The sequence below is a fragment of the Halichoeres trimaculatus genome, unplaced genomic scaffold, assembly GCF_033239565.1.
Source record: "Halichoeres trimaculatus isolate MK-OKI-2021-1 unplaced genomic scaffold, fHalTri1.1 fHalTri1_scaffold_8, whole genome shotgun sequence".
Taxonomy (NCBI): Eukaryota; Metazoa; Chordata; class Actinopteri; order Labriformes; family Labridae; genus Halichoeres; species Halichoeres trimaculatus.
This window is the reverse complement of record NW_027437186.1, coordinates 31,544,025-31,560,934: the sequence shown is the minus strand read 5'-3', so window position 1 is coordinate 31,560,934 and position 16,910 is coordinate 31,544,025. Positions and strand designations below refer to the sequence as shown.

Here is a 16,910-nt window from a genome sequence, read left to right as displayed (position 1 = left end):
AGCACAGTCAAGGTTTTTCTGTGTAGATTTCCAGGCAAGTCTGTTGCAATTCTGACTGATGTTCCTCTCATTGGGTTTGCTAACACCACATGATAATTGAGTTAAAACCAGAACATGAGCACAGATGCACCAGTTTATGAATCAGTCAATATCGTCAGTGATGACAAATAATGAACGTCGGCAAATAATGTGCCGTGAATCAGTGCCAAGAGCTGCATCAGCTTTATTCTGGCTCACCTAACTGCTTATTTTGAGACAATGCTTTATTTGGTGAAAGAGTTCACCTGTTGAACAAACTCTGACATGAAATGAGGAGACATTTGATGCTGAGCGTGTTATTTTCATGAATTAAAATGTGCCAGTGTGAGGGTATAACACCATCGCAGACGAAGATAAGCAACACGAAGTTTGTGAAACAGGGAGGCGTCAAGTATCACAGCTTATTTGAAGAACAGACATGAAGAATTTCAAAGAGGTAATGAAACAAACATCAGTATCAGCCCTGACTTTCACACTCGGGGCGCCCTGAAAAATCTGTGTTTCTTTGCTTCTTGTAAACACAAGTTGCTCAAGGCTGCCTTAATAAATCAGCAGAGCAATACAACATGCTGCATGGGTCATAGGAAGGAAGAGTCATCACTTGGATGAAGATCCAGATATTTGTAGGGCCAGTTAAATCAGATTGTTGCATAAACATGTCTTGCAAGTGCCTGATCCCACACTGTGGTCTTAAGGTCTCTTACTGGCCCTACACTGTAAACCCAAAAGTTCAAATTACTCAATTGGATTAAGCTATCAGTAAGTTCAATTTACTCAAATGTCTGAGTTTTCAGTGTTGAAACTGATGATTTCTGAGTAGATTTAACTTCTGTTACTGTTAAAGTGAGCACAACTTAAAATCATTAGTTTCTGTGACTGTGTTTTGTAACCCTGAGTGAGGAGGGGATGCAGTCAATATAAGACCCTGCTGTACTTTTAGACATGCAGCAGTGGAAAAGGTTGTCTGTGCTTCACATGACACAGTTTGTTTGTCTGTGCATCACCGCATTGACCAGCTGTCTGTGCTCTATGTGGTGTGGACTGGCATTCTGCGTCAAAAATAAATAAACATATGTTTTTACATTTTCAAAACTGGCCTACATAGCATGATAGTCAAGTCAAAAATTTAATTTATTGATATATTAACTGTAGGTACACACTGCAAAATCAATGGGTACAAGACCCTATGCCATGGAGCACAGATCACCAGTCAGTGCCGTGGTGCACAGACAACATGTCCCCCCTGAAAAAGAATAATTCAATGTACAGTAGGGTCTCATATCTACTGTCTCCCCTCCTCACTCACGGTTACTAAAGTTATTAGAGCTGTTTTTTGTTGTGATGGTGTTTATAGCCATGAGTGAGGAGGAAATGCTGTGGGTGTGTGACCCAGCTGTACTTCAAAATGTTATTTAATTCAGTTTACTTGAGATTTTGAGTTAAATTAACTTAAGTTTCATATTTTATTACTTAGTTTACAAACATTTTTCAACAAAACTAAACTTATAGTCATGATATTTAGAGTTTTACAGATTTAAACTGCTTTTCAACGAAGAACCAGAGCAAAAGGAAGAGATTTGTACAAGTGCCTTAACAAAGCTATGTTGTTTAAATGATAAAAGATGATAAACAACGGTCAGTATTAAGGTTTCATCCCTTTTGTGGTATTGTCACAAAAACAGTGTGAAAAGTCCAAGGAGCTCAGTGTTTCGTGCACAAAAAGTGACTGTAACTCACGAAGCCTCAGAATTGAGAGCAAACAGAGTTCAGTTCAGTTTGCTTCCTTTTTGTCTGTCTTTTAAACAACAGTGTTTAAAAGCAGTCTGCCTCTCTGTTGAAGCACAGCTCAATGGCTTTCACTGTAATCTTTTCTGTCTTTTGTCTCTCTCTCACACACACTCACACACACACATCCATCCCTAAAACAGAGATTTTTTGAGTCGTCTGGGACAATTGTTGTCTGTTGCTGGAGCTGTCACTGCACAGCTCCAATCTCCTCTGCTCAGGCAGGTTTATAGACACTTTATAATTGCCTGATAAAATCTATTTCCGTACATGAATGTCAGGGGACTGAGAGCCGGCAGTGAGATCAGGAGGGAGTGAATTAGAAAGTTTAGGTGGTGTGGGCACAGGCATAATTTCCTCTGGCTCATTTTGCTTCCAGCGTGTCTCTACTTTACATTTCCTCAAAGTTTGGACTTCACTGTTCGTCCACCAATTAACTATTGATGGATTCTGCATATAGAGGCTTCTCAGAGCACGTCAGGATGATAGTTTTTAGATGACAGGGAATTGTAAGTGTCACTTCTTTCTCCTCTGAGCTCATTGCTGCTACACTTTCTGACAGTATTTCATGTGTTTTTTCACAGCTCTCTCCTATTTTTCATATTTCCACACTCTCTCCAGCGCAATCTCAATAGACTCCTCTTCCTCTCGGGTTTATAAAATCACATAAAGACCACTCAGATTCCTATCTGAGTGATCTAATGTGTATGATTCAGATAAATGACCGGCTTATTACGCCTCCTCTGCAACCTTTCAAAGGGAGCGTGGAGAAATGAAGAGGGAAATTGACACACCTTTGCTGTATTTGACCTGGCTCAGGAGAGGAAGCACATCCTGTAGGAGAATGTTTGACTGAATTAATTGGTGTCCCTTAAGTATATTTGCCATACAAGGAGCACAAACCTATCAAAAAAGTGGTGAACAAGAGTGAAAAAGTCATATTTCCCAGGATATGGAGGATATTTCTCCACCTCTAGAAGATGAACATCATTTGGCTCTGCATCACATCTCTAAAGATTGATTTCTGTCCATCTAGCCTCTGGCTTTATTTCATTCTGGCACTGAGAGCAGAGACCTGAAATCCATCACCGGGAATGTTTTTGTCAAATTTACCTTTATCTCCAACTTCGTCTCTGTCTGAATAATGAATTTGCCATCAGGGAAAGATGCCAAACCAATCCTTCCTGGACGAAACTCGGAGGAAAAACTCAAAGAGCTGCATTTTAAAAAGTCTCATTTTGTTAATCCTTATTTTTTTTTATCAGCTATTGAGACGAAGAATGAAAAAATCTGCATTTTTCACATTTTAAAAGTTGGGCATGACAAAAAAATCATTACTTTCCACTCACTCTTTTTATTGACTGTGAGAATCCTGGCAGCTGCCCGACACCGATTCATTTGCATAACAGACCTTACTCCTCAGGCTTATTATTGTCTGAACTTTAAAAGACAGAGGATTGAGGTTTTACTGATCCCAACTTAATTTTTTTCTGGAACCATCTGTTGTTTTCACGTCTCTCTGCTCAGATGGTGTCATGTCTGTGGGGGAAAGATACCAAACAAATCCAAAATCATTTAGAGCAGGGGTCTCAACCTTTACTTTCAAAAGAGCCATTTTTCCTCAGCTCACCTGGATGAAAGTCATTCGGGAGCCACAAAATCTTCTTTATATTCACATTAAGACAAGACAAAATGTGTATAATCTGGTGAATAGTTATCTAAATGAGAGGTTTTTGTGTTTATAAAATTGTCCGTGATTTCTTAATTTTTTATTTTAAATTTTTTTGCAAATTTGGGGGAAAAAAATGCAAAATGAAAAAAAATTATACTAAAATATGCACAAAAATTAATATCTTATAAATGCTGACAAACTTTTAACAATGAACTTTCAAAGTTTTGCTTAATTTCCAAAAAAAATGTAAAACTTTTTAAAAATTGCAAAAAAGGGGGAATTTAGATGAAGAAAATCAAAAATTTGCTAAATTAAAAAAAAAAAGGATTCTTTTTTATTTGCAAAATTGTCAAAAAAAAAATAAAATAAAATATAAAAAATGTCCAAAATTTTTGATGTTTCAAAAAATTTGCTGAAATGGCCTAAAACCTTGAAAATGCAATTTCTAAAAAAAAAAATATTTCCAAAAAATTGTAAAATTTTCTTAAGATTGCAAAAAGAGGGATTTATATAAAAAAATTAAAACATTTGCTTAAAAAAAATTGAATTCTTTTTTTTTAATTTGCAAAAATGTCCAAATAATGAAATAAGAGAAATTCCAAAAATCTTAAGTAATAGCAAAAAATCACAAAATAATTAAAAGCTCAATCTCAAGAGGTCATGCATTTTTAGTACAAAGTGTTATATTGTGATTTAACTTAGTGTCTTTGTTGTTACCACCCTTACCCTTTGTAAGAAAAAATAAAAAAAATTATCTTTATTTCATTAAAATATTTTAAATTTACAAGGAGCCACTGCAAAGGAGTCAAAGAGCCGCATGAGGCTCCAGAGCCGCAGGTTGAAGACCCCTGATTTAGAGTATTAAACAAGATTTGGTTAATAACAAAAAGCTAAAAAGCTAAGTCCAATCTGTGGACAGGAACAGGACAGGAGTCACTTTTCTCAGCAGTCATTAAGTTTTCACCATGCTAGCATCATGTGAGTTACACAGTATTTAAATTGTCCGTTGGTTTACCTGGGTCTACCCGCTGAGAGAATCACAGTTAAAGTATTTCTCTTCCCCACACCTGGATGCTGCAGTGTTTTTCTGTCACATTACGCAACCTTCAAGCCAGCCGTTGTCATGGTGTCAGCCCTGAGGGACTGCTGGGACTAAAGAGGGCAGTCAGGAAACTCTTTTCTGCTCTTCTTGTTGATATTGTTGCATTCAGGGTTTGTGTCCAATGTGTGTGTGTGTTTGTGTGTGTGTGTGTGCTCAAGGCAGAAAGAAAGGACTGGCTCCCTGGACGTTGAGCTTTTAAGGGTGCTGGAGGCATGTTTAGTGAAGGAAATATCTGTGAATAGAAAAATGTTTTAAAGACGGTGAAGGAGAGATGAGAGGAGGAGGAGGGGCCGAGACTGAGAGACAGAGGGAGAGATGGAAAGAAGGAGAACACATGGAGAAACAAAAAGAGATCACAGAAAACAGAGACAAAAAGGGAAAAAACAGTGGAAGAACAGAAAATGATAGATAGAAAGGGGGACAAAAGAAAGATAGCAAGGACAAGAAGGGAGAGGAAGAGAAAGAGATTGAAAAAGCAAAGGAGAAATAGTGGGAGAGTAAAGAAAGGAAGCAAGAAAAAGAAGAGATGGAAAAGAGAAAAGGTGGGATGGAAAAGGGAAGAAGGAGGGATGGAAAAAGTAAGCGAGGGATAGGAAGAGAGAACATAAGGGAGGGAAGAGAGAAAAAGGAGGGAGAGCAACGATAAGGAGATATGGAAAAGAGAACGGGAGGATGGAAACAGAGAAAATGAGAATGCAAAGAGGAAAAAAGGAGGGATGGAAAGGAAGAAAAAAGAGGAGTGGAATGAGTTAAAATAGGAATGAAAAAAGAAAAGTAGAGGGGGCAAGAAAAAAGAGAGATGGACAAAGAGAAAAAAGAGATGACTGAGAGAAAAGGAGAGATGTAAAGGGAGAAAAGGAGGGATGATTGACAGAAAAGGAGGGATAGCAAGGAATAAGAAAGGTAGAAAAGACAAAAAGAGGGGTGGAAAGAGAAAAATGGAGGGATGAAAGAAAGAAAAAGGAAGGATACAGAAAGACAAAAGTAGGGACGAAAGAGGGAAAAGGAGGGAGGGGAGAAAGAAAAAGGGAGAGCAAGGAAAAGAGAAAATTGAGGATGGAAAGAGGTAAAATGAGGGATGAAAAAAGAAAAGGAGGAGGAGCAAGGAAAAAGAAAGATGGACAAAGAGAAAACAAGGGATGGAAAGACAGAAAAAGGAGGGAGAGCAAAGAAAAGGAGGGATGGAAATAGAGAAAAAAGAGGGATGAATGAGGGAAAATGAGGGGTAGAAGATAGAAAAGGAGGGATGAAAGAGAGAAAAGGAGGGATGGAAAGAGAAAAAAAGGAGGGAGAGCAAAGAAAAGGAGTGATGGAAAAGAGAAAATGAGAGATGGAAATGAGAAAAGGAAGGATATAGGTTAGAAAAAGGAGGGATGAAAGAGAGAAAAGGAGGAATGGAAAGAGAAAAGAAGGGAAGGAAAGAGATAACGATAAAAAGTAAATAATGGAGGAATGAAATGAGAAAAGGGGGAAAGTGGGAGGAAGAAAGGAAGATAGAAAATGAGGTTTAGAGGAAAAGAAAAGAGACCAACAAAAAGGATAGATAGTGATAGAGAAAAGGAAAGGAGGGCAAGAAAAAGCAGAGAATAAGAGAAAAGAAGCCCAAGAAACAGTTGGCCTGAGATGGAGGAGGGAGAGATTAAGAGAGAAGAGGAGAAACAAACAGAGAGAAAGGAGAAACAGAGATTCAGAAAGAGAGACTTAAATGAAGAGCAGGGAAAACAGAGAGAAAGAAAGAGGGAGAACAAGAGAAGAGATTATAAGAGGGGAAAGACAAAATAAGAAAGAGAAAAGAAGAAGAAGAAGGAGAGAAAGTAAACAGAAAGATTTATGACAGAGAGAAAGAGATGTTTCCATTAATGGGAGCGATGTCGCTCTGCTGCCTGTTTTCCTCTCTGTGTTTCTCTCGTGTGCTGCATGTGATGGTGAAAAACATCGTCCTCTCCTTGTCTCCCCACCCTCCACTCCTGAAAAAAACGCTTTTTATTTTTTTCTGTCCGAACAACATTAGCATTCCCATCTCGTAACAACACCCTCATTTTTCAGATGATCATATTTCACAATCTCTCCCCTCTGGATTCGGCTCCTCTCAAGTGCGTCTGCTGTTTGAGCTGGCCTCGCACCTCATCTGCTCAGATTTCTTCACATGGACGTTTAATCCCCACCTGTTTGCTCGTGGTATCGGCACGTAGCTCTGTTTGACAGCCATTGTTTGGTTAATGATATTTTCGGCTGTGTGTTTAGACTCGGCAGCTGCAGACGTTGCAACATGGGGAGGCAGCCGTTGATCTCCCAAAGCCTGCAATATTTTCTGAGTGGAAGCACTTTGTGTGTCTTTCATATCTCTGTCGTCATCCTTGTGAAATCCTCCCTATCAGGCTTTTTAGTTTGCCTGAGCCATGGCGCTAAACTTTGACAGCTCTATCAACTTCTTTTCCAACTTTTGAGGTCAAATTTTGTGTCTTCTTTGGTATTTTCCTAATGACTGTTTTTATGTTTTGTTCTCAGGTTCTTCACTCTACCTGGTCTCATCCTTGGTTTTGTCTGCGTGCAGTGGAGAGTGCTTTTCAGGGACGTGTATAGGAGGCGTAGACCGAACATGTTTGTGTGAGTACTTCACATACCCGTACGCTCCAGTCTGAAGGGAGAAAGTGTTCCCTGAGTTTCGTCGGTGGAGATGCAGAGACCTCGATCCTCTGCGACGTGGCTCCTGCTGCTGAGCTGCTGTGTGTGTGCTGCAGCTGGTTACCCTTTCAAACCACCGCTGGACCTCGATGTGACTCCTCGTATCACAGTGCTGAGCAGTGGTAAGACAAAACACATACACACACCGAGCTTTAAGTGATTTTTGGTGAAGACAACTGGTAAAAAAAACTTCTCATATCTTCAAGATTTAACATCAGTTTGATCATCTCACATGGGATCAATTTTCTCACCTTGGATGACTCATTGCCTGTTTTTGACTGTCTGTTCAAAGTCAGACTTCTACTTTACTTTGTTTTCAGTTTTTAAACTTTTGTGCATTAATTGGTCAACCTTTGACACTTGACCCTTGAACATTGGCAGTTTCTCTTTTATATGTTGACTCCAAAGTCTGCGTTAGAGAGAGCAGTGGTTCTCAAACTTTTTCAGTGATGTACCCCTCTATGAAATGTTTTTTTTCTGCCAGCTAGCCCCTAAAAAGCACAAAACAGTTATAGTTGGAAAGAAAGATGTAAAGCGCAGCACTGTAGTATTTGTGTCTGTCTGATAAAATATTCTGTTTATGAACTAAACTTATGTTGGATTCAAACATTGGTTGAATAAATGGTGTTAACGGGATTTTGCTTGGTCGCTTTTTTTGAATATTTAAAGAAAAAATATCAAAACCAACACATTAGGAATCCCAGACATTCTAGATCTTGTTTGGTCGTATTTTTTTTGTTGTTTTTGTTGTTTCTTAGGTTTTTTTTTGATAGAACTTTAGTTTTCTGCTTGTGACTTGTTTTGCTTTTGCTTTTGCTCCAAGAATGACCCAGTGGAAAGTTAGTCGGCATGCTGGGCAAATAGTATTACTTCTTTTGTGTGTGTTTCGTGAGGTGTTGAGTTAATTTTTTTGTGAGAGAAGAGGAGGATGCAACAAGATTTTTCTTTTTTCAGCTCCTCTTTATTCATTTTGGATTTTATCTTTTATGTTTATGCATATACTTTTTACATAAAACATGGATGAAATTAAGATCAACTATAAACTATATACATGTTTAAACCTGGACTGTCTTTGCGTACCCCCATTTGATGACCCCTGAAAGAGACCATGCTCCAATCAGATCAACATGTATCGCTCTTTAGAGTTTCATGATCTTGTTCAAAGTTTTTGTATTTCTTTATCAGTTTTGAGTGAACTTTCCACAGGAAGTGTTTGGGTTCGATCAGCACAGCACTCTGTGGAGCTGATCTGTGTCTATTCCAGTCAATGCTCATGTTTCACAAGTAGTGCTTCATCTCACTCCGTTCTGCTAAAGATACACAAAGTCTATTTCCACCGCAGCTCTTTCCCAACATGCATCAAGCTGAACATAGAAAACCAACCCAAACAATAAGTCAGGCAAACAACATGTACCATCTGCTCAATTTCAAAACAAAACATCATGAACTAACTTAAACCATACAGATAAGAAATACTTACTGGTAATGGATACATATTGTTGGCAAATACAAACAGACACATATCTGTAATCAGTACTGACCCCAACAGGACTTATAGTCTGGAGGTAACAGCACAACAAAGTAGAACTTATCCAAAAATATCTGGCACCTTTAAGCCTAAAAAAACTTAACTGTTATGAATTAATGTACTTGCCAGTGGTATATGCGCAAAAGACATGGATTGATATCCAAATGAGTCAATGAATCAACTTCAGAAAGGCACTGTAACCTGTTGTTTTGTTTCTATTTACCTAATCCAGCATCTCACGGTTGTACTCAGCTGTGCTATGCTTCAAACACCCATTAAGTGTATCAGCGCTCATTGTCAAATGGAACAAAACCAGCAACTCACAAACTTACCACAGAAAAAAGGAGTCACATCCAGATCTGCAGATATCCTGTTGTTTTACTTCAGTCGCAGCCGTCTTGTACTTAACCTCAAAACAGTTTTTGTTGACCCTTTTAGTTCAAGAAAACATACTAGAATTAGAAAATATTTCAAAGTAAACTGATTTGATTTCAAATATTTGAAGATTGGCATTTGACCCTTGACCTTTTCTAGTATACGGTAGATGGTAAATGGACCAGTACTCACACAGCACCTCTCTAGTCTTTCTGACGCCTCGAAACGCATCACACCACTAGTTTCTTTCATCCATCCACACAACATTCACATGCTGATGGCAGACCAGCAGCTGGAGCAATTTGGGGTTCAGTGTCTTCCTCAAGGACACAGTGACTGCAGGAGCTGGGATCAAACCTTTGAACCTTCTGATTTAAATCATGCACCTTTCAGACTGAGACTTTCTTCTTTGCACCTTGCTATTGTTTATTGTCCTGCCTCTACAAGAACAAGGACCAAGCCTGTAGAGAAATAACATCTCATTTGATCATTGTTAAAGCTAAGTTGTTAGATTGCTGTTAAAAGGTTCTTGGATTACATTAAAGAGGAGTTTCATTCCTCTCTTTTGCTCTTTATGCTGACTGTTTCCCCGTGTACAGCCAAAGCCTGTTGATACGTAAGCGGACGATACTGCTCAGCCCACAAACAAAAACCAGAAGTCTTCCAAAAACACGCCTACAAACTCTTCATCTTTTCTTCTGCAAAACCTGAAAATAGAGACAACATTCAGAACAACCAATCTCTTTTTATAGTCTATCAGATGCTGCCTGCTTTCTCCTTTTGTCTTGCACTTTTCTCCATTTCTGTTCTTTTTGCTCCTGACACATCTTCAGCTTGCACAAACACCTGCTGTCCTTGGGGGATTCATACACCTGCCTCCTCTGGAAACCATTTTTAACCTGTTTTTTTTTTTTTTAAGATTTCAAACTGTTGTTATTATTTCTCCTTTGCCTTGTGTGAGTGATGGCATGCAGCCGGAGGTGCTACAGAGGCAGAGAAAGATGAGTGAAGTGCTTACACTCGAATCCCTTAGGAGCATCCGGGGAAACTGACATGACTGTAGGTAGATGGAAGAAGCACTGTAACCATGACAACTGTTGTAGTATGGCGCATTACGGCTGTATACTGTTTATTTCCTTGTGTGTGTCCTCAGAGCTGCGATCTGATCCCAGGTTCATTTGTCATTACAGATCTGTGTGAGGGGAAATCTTCTCACATCTTTACGCTTAGATCTGTAAAGTAACATCTCCTCCTCATCTCAGCGATAGCGCAAGTCTCTAATGTGCACACACATTTATTTTAAAGAAGCACTACATCTAAACAGAAATAGGAGGAGTTTTATGCTTACAGATGGAGGCAGCCTCCTGTGTTAGAAAATAGGAGCGCAAAAATCTGCAGTTCCTCAACTGTCCACTTGAGGCTGGCTCTGAAAAACAAACAATACCCTTAGAGCTCATTCGTAAAGCAGAGATAAACATATTTAATACCAAGAACAAAGATCAGTTTCTGTCTTTATACCTAATTTCTTTACTTCATTTCATCACAGAGCTTTGGTTTCTCCTACTCCCTTCTTAAGCTGTTAACTTTCTCACAGTACGTCACCTACTTACCCTTATTATCCATCTCTCTTCTCTTGGCTTGATCCTCTTTTGATACCTTTATCTCAGGTTTTGTAAGTCAGCATCGGTGCTAAAGCCAGCCCACAGGTCCTCCTACACATCTCCTCGCCTGCACCCCGTCGCTTTCTCATCCCCTCCTCCGTCCTCCACCATCGATCTCCCTACAGTTGGCCGCTCTAAAGCTCTTTCTCCTCCACTCAATTTGTTCTTCATTAGATTGTACTCTTCCTGGACGCTCTGGCCTCGTTTAATACCGTTACCTTGCCCCAACTCTGGTTTTTGTTTCTTTTAGCTGCCCTCCTTCTGATGAGAAGACTTGGATATGCAAACTTACAGCTAATCCCTCTAATCTCTGTGTTTCTTAGCAACCTAAAAGCAAAGCCTCCAAACCTGTGTGGGGTAGTTCAATCACACATGCATGCCCACAAGGAAAGTCAAACACACACGTGCGCACACACACACACACACACCTGTGTTCTCTCGTCTTTGCAATGTCACTGTTCTTCAAAACATTTGTGGGAGGAAGGTTATGCAACGGGCTGGAGTTATTACTGATGCTCTATGTGACCTCGAGAACAAAAAGAAGTACTACCAGTGACAAGATGGATCATTTTTATCTTTTTAATACTTTTTTCTGCAAGAGCCAGTACGAGACTGATTAAAAAAATATGGCCGTACGCTAAAACATCGTTATTTCTTTCGTACAGCTCAGTGTTAAAGAGTAAAGGAGAGAAGTTCTTAATCTATAAGACAACATCAGCAAAGGATAGGTTAAATTAATTAGGGCTGTCAAATCTAAAGCATTAATCAGATTAATTCCATCATCACGATTTATCTGATTAAAAATTTTGACTCTATTAATTCATCTTTTGTGCAGAATGACTCAAAACCCTTGAAGTGTCTCTGGCAATACAATTTGGGCAGTTTGTCCAAGTAGATTTGAGTACAAAAAATTAAGAAAAAGATAAAAAGATTGGTCGAAAAACATTAAGTATTATGCGCACTCTGCAGGAAGGAGATTGTTTTCTGCTTCGGGGCTTCAGTAAATCTAACACATACAAATTGACATAGTTGCTAAGTGGACTGCAAAAACTCTCAGGACCCATTAATGTCGCTGAGGACATGGTTTTTACAAAGCTTTTACAAGTCGCCTCTCAAGATGCATGGCTCCATCAGGACACACAAGGGTTTTTTTTATAACATAAACTGTTAAAGGTGTCATATTCTGCTCCTTTTCTGCAGTTTAATATGGATCATTGATGTCTTCATGAAATGGTAGTAACATGTTTTGGTAAAAAATCAATAAATCAAGCACAGCAGCATTGTTTCCAGGCTCTCATAGCCCCTCTGTTCAGAACGCTCTTCCATGTCACTGAGAGCGGCGCCACGAGCTCTGAGTACACAATGTTTAGAAAACAGCGAAGCTCGTTTACCGTAACATTACAGGCTAAAACAACAGGCTAACCGCAGTTAAAGTTAGCATCCTGAAGCTAACACAGAGACAGGGGGGACACTGAGGAAAAGCTCTTACATCTGCTCCACAGCACACAGCATTTAAAATACTCACATTTCCAGGGTCCCAGGTTTGTTGGAGGATGGTTGGTAATGCACCTGGATTCAGGACCAGCCTATTCTCTAGCCCTCTGTTGGACTGTCCAAAGTTGGAAAAGCAGTCGGTCGTGAAGTGACTAGCACACACATGCACAGCTTTACTGAGTGTAGCTGGCACATTTCCTTGATCAATGAACTCTAGCCACTTAGACTTGTCTACTTCCAAGATAGGAAGCTTGAGCATGGGACTATGTGGCTGTTTACAGCCAAAAACAGAGCAGTGATGGCTCTTCAACTTTGGCATTCTCCTCCCCACTGCTGGGGAGGGAAATGGGCGGGAAAGGGGTTCGGGGGTATCTGCTCCGGTGGACCAATCAGGTCAGACTTGCTCCTGATTGGTCAAAAAAAAGGAATTGCTGATGTCGGCAAATCCCCAAATTCCAAACAGCTCATTTTCAGGATTTTACATTCACAAGCACTACTAAGTACAGGTTTTGTCATTGAATATCACATTTTGTGGGATGGGAGGAAAGACAAAGACCCACAAATTTCACTACAAGACTTAATAAAGTGATTTTTGCATAATATGGGACCTTTAAAGGTGTTTAATAAACAGGCTAAGTACAAAAATATTCCCCTTTCTTGAGTTTGTTTGCTCAAATGAAACATTATTAATATCCACTGCAAACCTGTGATTAATCTGACTCAATATTTTAACAGCACCACTCAAAACAAAATTTGATTTAATCTATAGACTTTATTAATCCCAAGGGAAATGTGCGATTAATCATGATTAATCACAGAATAGACATGATTAATTTTTTTAATCGTTTGACAGCATTTAAAACAGATGTCACGTATGTTTTCAAGACTATTATAACATAATAAAAGTTATCTCAGCTAAATATGTTCACCTGTTTGCCAGCTGCTACCTATAACATTGTAAACAAACATTTTTTGACTCACCTTTTAGCGACTAATTAGAAAACGCCTGACTCAGGAGACTGTAATGTTTTGTTTACTGCTGCACTACACTATTCGTAATTGGGCTGTTGTTGTTTTCAGTGTCAGACATATTTCAGCTAAACTTAGATCAGCCACACCCACACCGTCTTGAACACTATTAATATCATCCATTCCTAATTTAATAAGTATGTAGTTCCATGTTTTGCTTTTTAGGAGGCCCAGAATTTCAGTGCTGAGTTTGGAGAAGCTGAAAGCAAATAGAACAGAAAGAGCACGATGTCAAAATGAATGAAAACTGGTGTTACATCTCAATAACTCTTCCAGCGCACTCTGATTCCAACCTGTCAGGTATTTTGAGAGTTCTGCCAGACTTCAAACGGTTTCAGTCCATGGATTTAACTTTGTTTAGTTTCTCCAGCCGGCCTGTTTGCACGTCAGAATAGCCTGAACCGTAAACAGACCTGACGCTGGACTGTGAATTTTTATGTAAGGTTGTCACGTCACAGTCCAACGCCTGGAGGTTCAGGGAGTGTGTGCTCCCCTCAGCACGTATGTGCGTGTGTTTGTGTGTGTGTCCCTGAACACTGTGTACTGGGCTGATCAGCTGAGGTCCCTCCAAGTGTTTGCTCAGTAAATAATATCATCTGGGCTCCTCTCGCTGCCTCTTTTTCTTTCCATGGAGCATGAATCAAACATGCCTCTCCTCATGTAATCTGAGGTGAAACTGTGCTCATCAATAAATCACCTTCTGCTGCGTCACACTCCGAGTACCGTTGTTTTCAGTTAGCCGTCTCCTGCTGTCAGGCATTGTGTGTCTTAATGCTCAGATTACTCTGAGGAAATTTGGGAGTTGTCTCTGATTTAATGCTACATCTCCCCCCACAAAGAACAACTCGTATCATGTAGGAGACTTATTGTTGTGAAATCCCCTTCAGGTGCTGCTCTGCCTCTTCCTGCGGAGAATGAGGTAGGAAGGTAGACAACCTGATAACCCAGGAGCAGTGTGAGATGGGAGCTGGTTTCTGCCTCTGCTGCTACTGCTGAAGTGAGCAGAGTGGATTGTGTTTTGCAGCAGCTGATAGGAATCTTAATGACAGCTCTCTTGATAACATGCAGTCTGCTGGGGGGTGGGGGGTGGAGAAGGAGGGGGGGACTGGCTGTGGATGAAGGAAGTCTGCTGCTTTTCCTGTTTGGCCTTATTGAGCGTCTATACTCTTCAGTACATATAAAATATGGCTTTATGATTTTAACTAGGGCTTAACAATTTTGTAAAATAATCGAATTGCTTTTTTTTTTTTTTTTTTACCAATATTGGGATTGTGATTAAGCGTGTGATTTTTTTTGGAGGGGGTGTTTATCTATTGCATTATTCACTAAACACAAACAATAAATAATTTTATAGTATGACCAGCACGACAAAGGATACCGTCGACATATAAACAATTCTTTCCTATTGGCCAGGCCTACATGCTATGATGGAATGAGATAAATTGTTATGGATAGCATATCTTTATTTACCTATTACAATCACATTAGAATATTGACTGATTGATTTAACTTCAAACCAGGGATGCACCAATCCAACTTTTCTGGTTGTGATACTAATACGGATACCTGGGCTTTGGTTTCGACCAATACCGATCTGATACCAGTGTTAAATGATAACCTGCATGCCCTACTGTGGGATAAGACAGGTAATGTTTTGGGTAAAAGGCAAAAAATAGTATTAGTATATGGAATTACTGACGTTAATATTAGACATGCACCAATCGGTGGCTGATCGATCAGTGCCAATTTCCTTAATTTTGGGTGATCAGTGATCAGGGATCAGCCCAAACCTTAAGACATGAAACTGATCGTATATACCCTCCAGGGAGGTCTGACAGCCAGCCATTGTTGCTTTTTGCTCTGAGACCTAAAACTCAGGACACTTTATTGGTTGTTTAAGTTAAAACATAAAGATTTTGTTGTTTCACTGGTATTGTTCAATGGTTTTCAATAAAATGAGATTGGGACATTGAAGGTTTATGCTGTCAGTTATGAAAAATAAAAAATAAAAAAACTGTATTGGCCCAAATTGGTTTCGGCAGGTCAGGCTTTTTAAAGAATGTTGATCGGCCAGAAAATTGTGATCGGTGCACCCCTACTTAATATTAGGTAAACTATGAAATATTCAAATGTTTACCATCAAAACAATTCTTTTCAAATGTAAGCGTTTAAACCCTGTTGACTGGTAAAGCAGCAAAAAACAAAGAAATGCATCAGAGGCAACATTTCAAATCAAGTAGCAAAGAGCGATGTTAATCGAGCCTCGAGGGGCGCCCATACACCGATAACCAATACCACCGATCAGTTATCTCTGCATCCCTACTTCAAACCTTGTAGACATGTCAAATTTTGCCAGAAAAACCAGCACATTGGCTTTTGCTATTTAACATATAACACTATCCGTGACAAGGTCAGTGATGTAAAACAAAAGGAGGTACAAAACATATTACATACATACAAAAATTTTGCTGCCTATGATGCAAATGTAAATCTGATATACATTAAACAATACAATGATACAGAAAGCAAACAAAATAAACATACAGACAATAAATAAATGAATAAATAAATAACAGATTTACTCCATGTCAGGGCCCATTTTCATTACTGAAACAACAGCCTCAACAACCCAAATAGATCACATTATCAGATAACTGAGACAGATAATTATCTAGGGTTCTTCCAGTTTGGTAGTAAAGTTTTCTTGGCAGCCAATAAAAAATATATAGAATATATGGTCGGCAGTGAAAAGGTCTACTCAGTACAACACTAAGTGAGTAAAACAGTAGATTTGAAGGTATTTCTCTTGGCTTTTGCTGGTTTTAAGGAAGAACGAGTAGAAGTTACTTAAGTTCCTCCAGGTGCATGTTTATGAGACTTTTTTTTAATTAATCTATTTATTTTTTCATTGAAAATTTTATTATGTTATATTGTGATGTTGTTTTCAATGGTGCCAATACTCCACCCTGACTGATAGTGAAACCTGCTTGAGGTTACTCATGTTCAATTATTTTAATTAGACGTCAAATTTAAAGGCACCTGTTGTTTTTCCACATAAGTGACGCTGTTTGTTGACATCTCAGTGTAGAGATGTTGTTGTGGTTATAACCTGCCTGGGGGGTTGTCCTTGACTGTGATCTGTGTGCGTGCGTACTGACAGCGGTTTCATATTTACCCAGGCTGAGCCCAGTCTTGATAGATTGTGTGTTTTGAGCTTACATAACTCTCCAGTGTTACATGTCAGCACCGAGTGACTTCATGGCACGTCTTCTCAGTGTGTTTGTATAGTTTTGGCTTGTTTGGGTCTTGTCCTTGTCCAGAAGTATCTTAAATAACCTGGTAAAGTGGACGCACAGAAGAGGCAAAGACACTTAAGTAGAAGTGGATCTCTAAAATCTGATTTGTTGGGCCTCTTTTCATTATCTTCCTCTTCCTCAGTAAAGCCATGGGGGATGAACGTAATCCCTGAGCTTTCTCATCCTTAATAAAGTTGTTATTTAATTTTTCTTGCCTGTTCTATATATAACTGAATATAAACCA

General features: G+C 39.2%; 1 protein-coding gene and 1 long non-coding RNA gene across 2 annotated transcripts in view; one reads left to right on the top strand and one right to left on the bottom strand.

Annotated features, from left to right (window-relative positions):
* Positions 1–7,260: 7,260 nt before the first annotated feature.
* LOC141795361 (uncharacterized) lies at positions 7,261–11,108 on the bottom strand. Its single transcript, XR_012598588.1, has 3 exons — positions 10,797–11,108; positions 10,535–10,612; positions 7,261–7,395 (listed from the first exon to the last, which is right to left on the bottom strand). It is a non-coding gene; the product is annotated as an uncharacterized LOC141795361 (long non-coding RNA).
* LOC141795360 (semaphorin-4G-like) overlaps positions 7,273–16,910 on the top strand; it is a 34,168-nt gene continuing 24,530 nt past the window's right edge. Inside the window, exon 1 of the mRNA XM_074676205.1 lies at positions 7,273–7,405. Coding sequence (XP_074532306.1) covers positions 7,276–7,405 — 130 coding nt within the window. The 5' untranslated portion in view covers positions 7,273–7,275. The remainder of the gene's footprint in view (positions 7,406–16,910) is intronic.